The sequence below is a fragment of the Phaenicophaeus curvirostris genome, chromosome 12 (assembly GCF_032191515.1).
Source record: "Phaenicophaeus curvirostris isolate KB17595 chromosome 12, BPBGC_Pcur_1.0, whole genome shotgun sequence".
Classification (NCBI taxonomy): domain Eukaryota; kingdom Metazoa; phylum Chordata; class Aves; order Cuculiformes; family Cuculidae; genus Phaenicophaeus; species Phaenicophaeus curvirostris.
In genome coordinates this window covers 8,146,388-8,158,583 of record NC_091403.1, presented here as the reverse complement: position 1 = coordinate 8,158,583, position 12,196 = coordinate 8,146,388, and the positions used below count along the sequence as shown (strand labels likewise).

Sequence of the window (12,196 nt, the reverse complement as noted above, 5' to 3'; positions counted from 1 at the left end):
GTGTGCACAGGGAGACCTTGTTCCCACCTGCAGCACTGCCTCCCTTTAAGTCCTGCTGACATGCTCCTTGAAAACTTGAGTAGGATCACGGTTTTAATACAAAGAAGGATTTAGATTAGATCAGCCATCTCCATGTTTCCCCCTGCAATGTCCTGAGCTTCACATAAGCTGGGGATTGAAGTTGTGATTATGGTCCACGAAGCTGTGATACCAGTAAGGGATGACCTGTGCTCCCAGACACCTCCCAGGCAGAATCCAGGAGCTCCTGCACCCACACGGAGACCGTCTAGAGAACGCTCTTTCCACGTGTGAATTAAAACTATATGTACACTGCTAAAAATGCAAGTATGATACTGATTTTACATGAATCTGATGTATAGAAGAGAAAAGCCTTCTGCCTGTTCTGAGCCCATCTGCTCTGCATCATCGCAAGCCCTGGCAGCATCCCATGGGGCGGTGCTGCCTCTGCTGCAGGGAAGGGCCAGTGTGTTAGCGGTGCCAGTGCCTGCACGCTCAGGTTGTTTGTGAATGAGTTAAGCATCACGAGTTAGCAAATGTCTTCTGTAAGAACAATCTCATTGAGCTCTTACTTTCTAGATCTGTGCATTCTTCACGGTCTCTCAATGTGTTTTAAATGTTATCAAGAATTGGTGTCTTTGTAGATTATTGTAGAGAATGAAGTAGTTGGCAAATATGAAGTAGTGTTATTAAAATAAACAACAGAGATTTATTAAACAACAGAGGGAGGTTATTTTCCCTCTGTGCTTGGCACTGGTGAGACCGCTCCTTGAATCCTGTGTTCGGTTATGGGCCCCTCACCACAAGAAGGATGTTCAGGATCTGGAGCGAGTCCAGGGAAGAGCAACAAAGCTGGTGAAGGGGCTGGAGAACAGGCCTTATGAGGAGCGGCTGAGAGAGCTGGGGGTGTTTAGCCTGGAGAAGAGGAGGCTGAGGGGAGACCTCATTGCTCTCTACAACTACCTGAAAGGAGGTTGTGGAGAGGAGGGAGCTGGGCTCTTTTCCCAAGTGACAGGGGACGGGACGAGAGGGAATGGCCTCAAGCTCCACCAGGGGAGATTTAGGCTGGACATTAGGAAAATATTTTTCCCAGAAAGGGTCATTGGGCACTGGAACAGGCTGCCCAGGGAGGTGGTTGATTCACCTTCCCTGGAGGTGTTTAAGGCATGGGTGGATGAGGTGCTGAGAGGCATGGTTTAGTGTTTGGTAGGAATGGTTGGACTTGATGATCCAATGGGTCTTTTCCAACCTGATGATTCTATGATTCTAACAGGCTACAAGGCATTGCATGTGTGTGCTACCCCATAACCTGATGACTGATGCCAGTCATGTGGTTCTGCACTTCATTTGTAATTTGACATTAGGGTGATCTTAACTCCAACTATGTTTGAGCATCCAGGCTATTCTTACTGCTCATGTGTTTGCTTTCCCCTTACTGGGGGGCCATGGAGATGCATTTTTTATGGGTGCAATTTTATTGGGATTGTATTGTTTGGTGTGTTCACTCCACATAATTCCTGTCTTTGGTGTGCTGCTGAAGGGATGCTCTGCTTTTAGAGGATACTTGGATGAATAGCAGCTTTCTTCTGTGCTCTGGCAGTCGTTCTTGGTCTCACCAGCCCTGCAGTAGATACCTTGTCATTTGTACGGCAGGGACTTGGGCTTTCAGGACAGGGACTGTGTCTTCTAATATGTTTATGTACATAGTAAATGTATCTTTGCTTTTATGGACATTGCCTTTATGTAAGTAATAAAACCCAGAAAGTTGAGACAAGAGCTGTGTGACCATGATTTCATTGTTTTTTAATGTATCTATTGTTTTATTTGTAAATTGCAAGCTGCTTCTGGTTTATGTAGACGTGAATTCCTGGAAAGAGAGCATACAAATACTGTGTTTACATTTCAATTTTGATTCTTAATGTGTTCTTAGATAGTCTGTAATTTTTTTTATATTAGGATCCACAGAGTGGATGTATATTTATTAAACTTAATAGAGCTTAAAGCACTTGCTGAGCTTCATTAAACATGAGATACAATTTTATCCCTTACAATTGTAAGGGTATACATTTTTAAAGTTTTTCATTTTCCTTTAATTTTAATCAATGTAGAATAATTGCTTTGCTCTGGCATGAGCTTATCAAGAGTAATTTAACATAAATTTATCATGTTTAGGCTATTTAATCTTATTATTGAAGACATTTTGTTTATGTATTTATAATGGATCTGTTGTTATCAAGAGGACCTCTGCCTCCCGGATACCACAGTTGGTGTAAAGCTGGATGTTCAGCTATAGTTGGTGCGTATGTGTAAGTTGATAAATGAAAAAGCTTTAGAAAAGAAGTTTCATTTCCTTCTCTGGGACTTCATTGATGATCCCGAGCAGTGACCTGTATCTTACATCTGTACAAGCTGTTGTGGAGTCAGTGTCCAACATTGATTGCTGCCTTCATGCACGTTATTCATATCCTCAGGTCCAGTAGCAGAGTTGCCTTTCAATGCTACACTCACTAGTGATGAAGACTTCTCTGTGGTGCCTCTGTACAAACGATAAATAGCTCGTTTGCAGTGTTGTGCTTCTGCGTGGTGGGCTGGCAACTCGTAGTTTTAGTTGAGAGCACAGCAGATGATTTCTGCCACTGCTTTCTAAAGACTTAATGTACTAATAGCGCATCACTAGAGAAGAAGTCCTTTGTTCTCTGAGCCTTCGGTTTGAGGGTCAGCTTACATTTGGAGCCGTGTCCTGAAGCACTTGTACCTTGACCATTACTTTGCTTTTATTTTTAATTATTTCCTCTTGTTTTCCTGCATCCCTGTCTTGCTTTTTCCGTTTTTCTAGTAAGAAAAATATGTCTTTAGTTTTCATAAGGATTTTTGGGTGCATTGTTTCTGTGTCCTGTTTGTTTACCCCGAGTTGCCTGTGGAGTATTTTTGATGAACACAAAAGTCGTCTTTTGTTATTTTGTCCAAACTAAACTTAGTTTATCCTTTATTTTATTTTGCCTAGCAAGAAATATTTAGACAATCCAGTGGCTGAGAATAGTTATGAAATATCTGACTTGTTCTTTGTAAGACAAAACACTATCAGCTACAGCACAACACTTTCTGTGTTGCTGAAGATATTGAGGGCGAGGTGAGAATCCATATATTAATTCAGACCTTATCAGGTCCAAGATTCTGTGCCCAACAACAGCCAGTCTACTGATGAGTTATAGGGAAATGAAAAATTGTATCATGTATTCCTGTGTGCTCGAGGACAAAACAAATTGCTTGTCATCCTTGTAAACAGAGAGTAGTCTTCTGTTGCAAAAGAAGGGAATTTCCATGCTGCAAACTGGATGTGAATGCCATCTGATTTTTTTTTTTTAGACAGCCATTTCAGCTTGCATTGAGATTTTTGCAGAAGGTTGCCCTTCTTTCTAATTACAGACTGTAGGATTTTTAGGAACTGGAAATCCAGCAGAGAAGGCATTTGTTGTAGAATTAGGTGTTCAAAGCTCATGGAGTTTTGAATCCCAACAACAACAAAAAAGAGATAAGAACTGAAAAAAAATAACAAAGAACAGACTGTGTTTGATTACCAGGCAATAAACCTTACCAGGCAGTGCTTAAACATGGAGGAACAAATTTCTAACAGGCTGGTGCTATTGTGTAAAGATGGATTTGAGCCAAACTCCCAGATTTGAAACCCCAGGAACTTCGGTAGGTCCGGGCCAATCCTTGGCTTAGGTTCATCTCAAACATTCCAAGCACAGAGAAGGTATTTGAACATTCACTGTAGCAAGTGGAGATCCTAAAGGGGAGGGTTCATGCATAATCTATTCACTGTGTGCACGCACAAGGGGCATATCAGTGCCAATGTGAACATTTGTCCCATTGATCTTTTTAAGAACGATTTTAGAGCATCTTTGGAAACACGCTGCAGCATAACACAAAGGGAATGTTTTTGGCATCTGTCCTCAGTACTTGAATTGGCTACTATCTCTTCAGTGGGAAGAGCTTTATATGGCTTCTCTAATTTCACTCAAATAATGAATCTCTTGCACGTTTTCCTGACCTCTGTGGTCCCTTCTGACAGCCCTTTCCTGTAATGACAGCTGACATCAGGTTCCTGGGTCGCGTGATGGATTCCTGCTCAGAGGACAGTTGGTTTATTACAGGTTTAAGCAATGCTGCCGTCTGAATTGGGGCTGCAGTTGGTATATTTCAACAAATCATCAATTCTGCCCAGACAAACTGGAGACTGATGTGCTGGTTTTAATAAGTATTGTGCTCATTTATTTGCTTTCTCTTTTGTAGCAGGATAAACTCTGGTTTCCTCCAGGTTGTGCAGCTGCTGTAAATAGTAATAAAACATCAGTGTCAGTCACAGTAATGCTGTGATGGAGAGACACATCCTGCCCTTGCAGTATCTGAGGATTGTGTCTGGAGCTGGAGGAGGGGAAGTTTAACATGGAAATGAACTGCATGCAATTACCAGTTTATGGGGAAGCTCGTAAGGGATCCAGCTGGTGGTGGCACTGGGTTGTTAAAACTCTTCTTCTGAAGAAACTAGAAGAAGAAATGAAAAAATGCACGTATGCACAGTTCAGTTTGTAGAAGTTGCATCCTAGAATGTTTCTTATTAATAAGAATATAATTACCAACTTTTACATCAGATGTACTTAAATATAAGTTTCTAATAGTATGGGAGACACAAACTGCTTGTTCTTCATCAAGATCTGCACTATGTTGTTGGAGCTCTGCAAGGTCTGCATGTGCTCGATGGACTATTGAAAGAAGCTGCTGAGAGAGCTTTGTCATAATATTTCTGTACCAAACGTTTCTCTGACTCATACCCCCACATACCTCCTGCAGTGATTTTGTAAGTCAGGGTAAAATTTAGACTACTATTTGTTATCTGGTACATATTTCTCAGACATTGCCAAACAAAAAGCTAAATTTAAAAACTATTACTTTTGTTGTCGGGGGTTCCGAACTTGCCAAAGAAACATGTGTCAGCAATTGTAGACTTAGCAGCCACATAATTGTGAAGTACACTTATTTTTGTAGATGCTCTTGGACGATGAAAACTGAGACAATTCTGTTAGCTGTCGGAGGTAGTTTTACCATCACTGCTTTTTGATTATTCGTGTGACTTCAGGAATTTATATTGGAATTGGTACAGTGCACAGAAAATCTTCATTTGTTTATGTGTATGACAAAGTTATTGTATCCAAAGAGAAAAATACTTTTTATGGTTTGATTTGGCCTGTATGCTCATGAGGACAGTCCTTGGGTCCTGCACATACATTCTGTCTTTATTTGCTTCATCATATTCTGCCTTCATTCGAAAGTCACTTTGCCGCCTGCCTAATGATATTTTCTTACTCCAAATTGTTTGATTAGTTGAGGGGGTGGGAAACTGTAACTTTGGATATAGGGATAAGACAGAGGCAGACTTCTCTGATTCAGGGAAGGGAAGTGTGTTTGAACCTCAATTCTGTCCTACATCATAGGGTCAGTGTAACTGAGGTGAGAAATACGGTGATATGACTTTTACCAGCTCACACCCAAATCATACATATATTAGTATATAGTTGAGTGCTCTGAACTGAAGCACTTTTAGGAATTTGTCACCGGCTTGCTAACTTCTTAACCGTCTGACATACACCTTGGGGATTCACCAAATGGCACAGTCCAACCTTCTGTTGACAAGACTGGCTTTCCTCCAGAAGTACTCTTTAGTATACCTAAGAAAAAAAATGGTACTGTCTAGTGCCTTATCTAAGATACTGATCTTAAACTGTTTCATTGTGAATTTATACCCATTCACAGATAGAAGCAAGTATTTTCAGTTAAACTAATCCTGAAATTAATGTTTGGCAATAGGATTATTTCAGAGCTTAATTTTTGGACAGAGACTTTTGAGGAAATATGATGAGGGAAATTTTGAATGTATTCTGCATGATTTCTTCAACTTAGCACAGTCAGGCTTTGGTATCTTACCCTGCTGTAAACTTGTCGTCTGGTTTCAGTAATGGAAAGATACTGTACCTACCTTAAACATGTAGGTTTGCTCATGGCAGTGCTGGGGGCTCTCATTTAATTGTCTAGAAGCGGTTCCACTGCATTTCTCTTGCCAGCCATCACTTCTGTGGCTGTCTCCAGCCCTGAGGCATTGTATATCTGGGCCAGTGATTCATTTCTAGTCTGTGTAATTAATGTGCAAGATTCTATAGTCATCTGTTAGCGATTGAACTATAGATGCAAAAGTCCATTCTGTTAGTTCTTTGGTGATAAACAACGGGATTCTAGATGATGCCCTGTACTCTGCCATCATTGTTCTGAACCTGTCTGTAGTAATTGCAGTCTTCTGTTTTGTCTCAGGAGAATGAAAAGATTAATCTGTTACTGCCTTGCTGCCTTTGGCTTTTAATAGAGACCTCCCTCAACTTACATAGGAGTGTCAGCACTCTCTCTGTCCTTTCCTCTCTTGAGATGACTTGGTTGCTCTCATCCCTTTTTAGTGCTGTCTGTGGGGTGAGATTCTGAAGATTGTAGTCAGTTTATGCTGATCAACAGGGACCAGCTGTGGTCCTTGCATAGACTCATGTTGCTGTGTGGTGAGTCAGGTCATCTCACTGATCCAGCTGAAAATTAACTTTAAAAATATGCTGGTGTGTCAGGTTTTTATCCATTCTGAATGGGCCCCACCACAACTGCTGGTGCAACATATCCTGTATCTCATTATCAAGGAGAAAAGCTTGGTCTTATGTGTTCTTGTCATCATTGCAGCCCTGAATATGTGAGGTGGTGTTAGTGAAGAGGGTGTTCTGGGTATGTACAAGAATACAGGGAAAGAGGAGCAGCAGTCAGGGCAATGATGTTGCTTTATCCACAGTTCTGGTAGAGTGGCGCAAGCAAATGAAGTCAAAAAGCTGTGGTTGTTGCCATTGTCTTCTCTGCCTCCTCTGCCTTATGATCTTACTGTCAACTTTGTAGTAAATGGAATTAAGTTTATGTACTGAATGCTCACCCTTGCTTTTCTAGGACGAATCTTGGACTTGAAGACTGGAACGGTAAAAAAGGAGGGTCAGCAGTCCTCGATGAGAATGTGCATGGGATCAAGGCGCTCTTTCATTTGCAGGATGAGGTACACATTTACCTTGTATTCTTGTGATAGCTCCAGTCCCATCTCAGATTAGACTTCAGGCATTTTGTTGCACTGATTTGACCTTGCTGAAAAACAAGCAAGCAAACAAAAAACAAGCAAACAGTACTGACATACTCCCATTTCCAGAATGCTTGCTTTTGAAATTGGAGTAAAACTGAAACCTGCCTTCCTTTAAGATTAATGACAGAACAGCACCTCTTTTGTATATTGCAGTTATTTTTATCGGTATGGGGTGTAGAATACTTTCCCCAAAGAACTGCATGACAACTTCACCCCTGGAATGTAAGCTATTGTCTCTTAGTCAAATTATTCAAATCAATACTTTGGGAACAAAGCTTTCACAAGTGTAGTGAAAGCCCAACTCTGTGTATTCTTTCAGCAAACCAATAATATTAAAAGAATCTTGAAGACAAACAGGAATTCAGTTGTGAACTTGCCAGCTATGTAGGAATTAACCTAAGCCTGGTATGAATTAAGCAGATGTCAGCTGATTGATGCTAGATAAATGAGTAATTGTTAGAGGGTTTTTATTTTGCAATTTTCCAGCTTCTGCATTGCTTGGGTTTCTCTAAAGAAATCTGCCTGCCTGGTGCTTCTGACAGGGGCTTGTGGGCACTTCTGTTGTTGGTAGTGCTAATGGGATAAAATGCCTGTTACTGTAGCAATAAATTTCTCTCTGTGGTAAGGAGGGGAAAGTCCATCATTGCATTGGCAGCCTATATCCAGTGGATGTGTTGAAAACGGGTGATGCAAAATTTATTATGGAATCAAACACCAAAATCAAAATATTTGATGCATTACAACAGATGCTTGTTACATGGTGGATTTTCTTCCAGTCATGTGAGGAAATTGAATGTATGGCTCTTGTGTGCCTTTCTAGGGTGTTTATATACTTCGTACCTGCAAGGTTAGACTTGAAAGCTTTGGATCTCTTTTCCCCCTTAATTGTGGGAAAGGAAATACAACCTAGCAGAGAAATACTTGAAGCATTGCTTTCTCTTCCCCCAGCTGTCCTGTTTACAGTTGTTTGCCAGCTTTTAAAAAAAACATTTCATACTGCAGTTGCTTCCTAGCACCCTGATTCTGTAAATTCCAGTGCATGACAGTGATTTTATACGTGCCAGTAACCCCATTGTTTTTGTAATTTTAAATTTTATTTTAATTGTTCATTCCTTCTCCTTGGCAGTATTAAAAAAAAAAAATTAAGAAGAACCGTGTGCGCAGAATGAGCCTCAAATAATGTGAACTTTCCTTGTGATTACTGCTTTTATTGTTCTTTTTTTTCCATTTAAAATGAACTGATTTTACCGTTCAAACTCTTTACTTAGCATTGAATGGATTTTTAAAATTATACAGCTAGGCATAGTTAGAAATATCACAAAATATAAATGAACAAATGTTACACCAAGTTGCTTGGCAGTGTAAGTAGTCTGTTTTTGCAGACACTGGATTAATATCTATTAACATTTCAGCTGGTGTATGGTAGTGGAAATGCTCTGTCCAGGGAAGCAATTGGAATGCTGAGATTGTTTTGTGTGGATATTTGGGGGTCTGACTTACATTCTTCTATAGTTTTCACCCTTGTTTAAAGTATTTTGAAGTATATCTATTCTTTAACCTCTCTTAGAATATCTGTTGCAAATAGTCTTCAGGTCTGGGGGCATGGGAGGGAATCTTTTTGTAGTTGCTTCTGTTTTTCTTTATAAAATAACAAAAATATTTGTAGCACACCCGAAAAGCTCAGCCTGTGGAAGAAGCAAGTTCTCAGAAAACACAAACCTGTGACTTTTTATCAGATATAAGTATCCATCGTTGTCTACTTATATATAGTAATAAAGATCTTAAAATGCATTTTCCTCTTGGATATTTATATTTGGGTTTGAGCCTTTTCAAATATTAATTTACTTTTAGGTGTGGAAATGCTCCTCTGGATCATTTACCTCTGAACAGAATAACCACCATGAGAAAACGATACAGGTACTATTACTTAATTTACCGCAATAATATTTGTCTTAAGCACTCTCATTTTCCATTGGGATGATGCTTAGTCAAGGAGGACTACCTGGACAAACAGCACAGCACTTCCAAGAAGTTCTGTGCAAAACAGGTAAGACTTGGATGGCTTTGTAATGAAGCTGACACAGTGCAGAACTCTAGGCTGATGGTTGTTTCTAACTTACAAGTATCTGTACGTCATTTGTAGTGGTTTAAAAAACGTAAAGCTTTTTGGCATGTCAATCAATGTGATGTTGTTGTGTTTTCTTGTCATTTAGGAATGGCCTTGGCCCAGTAAAAGAAGGTGAAGCACAGTACGCTGTTGTCCATTGCACGGGCTATATCAAGGCTTGGCCACCGGCAGGTGTGTATCTGTCTCATTGAACTACCTGCCAGACAGCTGAAAATCCGGCTTGGGATGCCTTTGTGGTAGAGAAGCAGGCTGAATTTCAGGGATGTAACCCATTCAGTCTCATCTTGGGAAGCTTTTGATATCAAGAAATCAGCTATTGTTACTCACTCCAGGCCTCCCCATTTTTCCACGTGAAACCCTTTTTGGTTTCATTAGCACAGAGAGCTGTAGAAGCTGTCAGTAACGTGGGATTACAGCAGCTGGGGACAGAAGTTTTCCATCTGATAAACCAACATAAAAATGGCCTCATTTTAAGAAGGTAAACACGAAGCACCTCTAGAAAAGAACAGCTAGTGCTGTTATGTTTAAATACTGTGTAGTAAACACCTATGTATGAACACATGTAATTTCAGTTCAGACACACAGGTCTCCACAGTGATGGTGTTAGTGGGGAACGTTCGATGTTCCTGATAAGTTCAGTTTTGAGGTTGTTTTTCTGGGAAACAAGTATTGGCATATTGCTTTGAACTACAGAGAAAAACATTTACCTACTCTAAGTCAGTATCACATATGGGAATATTTACCTTTGAAAAATTCAAAGAGGAATCAGTGGAGCTGACCCAGACATCAGCATGAACTGGGTTAGTTGACCTTGGCGTTTGCAGTAGTTGAAGAGGCTGTTTGCGCTCTGACAGCGCCTGCTGGCATGAATCAAATCAGGAGTTGTCCTGCCCTTTTGCAGTCATATACCACAGGCATAAATCACATTTGTCCAGGGATTAGGAATGCTAAGAGGTGGTTTGCACCAAGTCTGTGCAGTAGCGTGTGGATGTGAACTTCCTGTTGATTTCCTGCTGAACTGCAGTTTCAGAAGAGAGGAAAACCTCCCTTATGTTGCTAATAGGTTTTAATTTGCTGCAGTGTACTCTAGGAGTCAAAATGTTTCATTTCTTTTCAAAAGAATGAGAACGCTGTGTATGTCAAATGAGATTTCTTTCAGCTCCTTGGTTAGCTTGAATGAAAAGCTTGCTGCATGTAATGGGACATTTAAAGAGATCTCACCCCTCGGGTGGATGTTGCTAATGCAGAGCTGCAAATGCATGAGCTCATGTCACTGCGAGGTGACAACGTCAGCAGCGTATGATAACCGGCTGCCTTTTCTGCAGGGCAGCGGGCACTGCAGTGCAGGAGCATGAGGTGAGAAGGATCCTCTGTGTCTTTGAGGGCCTAGTTCCCAGGTGTCACATTGTAAATTCCAGGTTACATTAGTGAGGCATTTTCCCCGTTTCCAGCTCTTCCAAAACCTCACTGCTCTCCCATGCTTAACAAGCTCACTTAATTTCCAGTTTATGGGAAGTTTATGCCCGTGTATTCTTGGACTATATCTCACTGAAGATCAAGCAAGAATTTTCCTGCCTTATGTCTGTCTCTCTCCAATGTTGTGATGCGTTTCCAGGAGGTCACATCCCATCAGCCTTAACTTTGCTCAGTTAAACCAGCCCATTTCTTCTAATCTCCATTCTTACAATGTATTCCCTTCTTTGTCCTTGTGTTTTTCTCTGTGCACTTGTTCATGTTTTCATGTAACATTTCAAAATATGGGTTGCTGGCACTGTATACTCTTGCTCCAAGTGAGATTGTAGTGATGTGTAATGAAAATGATATTTCTTATCTTGACTGGCAGTGTACAATATAGCATCCTTTTTTACAGTGCATTCTGCTGGCATCCTAATCACTTGATATATATACAAGGCTGCCTTTTTCTCGGTTATCAACTCAGGGTCTTCCAGTTTATAGCAAATATAGTTTTGAATCGTGTGATCTTTCAGTTAGTAATATGAATTTTCGTCCCATTTCTGTTGCTTTAGTTTGTGACTGTTGTTAGTCCCCAAGTGCATGCTTGTGCATTTAGTAATGTTGAATTTCATCCCATTTCTATTACTCCACTCCTCAAAATCACATGGTGCTCCCTTATGAGATCCAATGCGCCTCCACAATGTTAATGCCTCCAAACTGTAGCACAATCCTAGGGGATGTTTTCGATTTTGACAGCCTTGTGCGGAATTTCAGTGGTCTTTTATGTTAACATCCAAGTTGTTGCTCATAGTAGTTATGCCTGAATGCCTTTTTCAGGGCATATAGTACGAATCAGGGCCTCTTTCATGAGTGTTTATTTGCCCTCCCAGTCTTCCCCACATTGTGTTGGTGTCATGTACCCATTGATTTTCGGAGCTGAATGGGAATAACCATGGGCTGAATTGGTCTGCGATATGTTTGGGTAAATAAGAGGCAACATAACTGCATTTCTTCTCATTTCCAATGGTAGTTCAACCATTGTCTGCAGAGCAAATGAAATAACTGCAGCAGTAATTGAATATGCTAAGGGTTTTCTACCGTCTGATAAAATTACTTTGGTTCAAATCGGGTAAAGAATAGCAAGCCCGTGGCCTTTGCATCATCTCTGGATTCTTGAGAATACATATTTTTGTGCTAAATCACAGTAGTTTAAAGATTCAGTTGTGGAAAAAATAATTTTCATTTATTTTTCAGTTGCCAAGTAGATACTCTAACATAAACTTCATGTCCTTTTCTATCAGAGCATGAAATGTGGCATGTGCATTATACAATTTATATACAACACAAAATATACTTTCATAAACAAATAAGAAATATTTAGC

General features: G+C 40.3%; 1 protein-coding gene across 3 annotated transcripts in view; it reads left to right on the top strand.

The window, feature by feature from the left end:
• Positions 1 to 12,196, top strand: part of ARNT2 (aryl hydrocarbon receptor nuclear translocator 2) — a 103,138-nt gene that overhangs the window by 50,441 nt on the left and 40,501 nt on the right. For all 3 annotated transcript variants that reach the window (XM_069866869.1, XM_069866867.1, XM_069866868.1), the window contains 3 exons: positions 7,048 to 7,150; positions 9,083 to 9,148; positions 9,445 to 9,530. In XM_069866869.1, the coding sequence (XP_069722970.1) occupies positions 7,048 to 7,150; positions 9,083 to 9,148; positions 9,445 to 9,530 (255 nt within the window). The remainder of the gene's footprint in view (positions 1 to 7,047; positions 7,151 to 9,082; positions 9,149 to 9,444; positions 9,531 to 12,196) is intronic.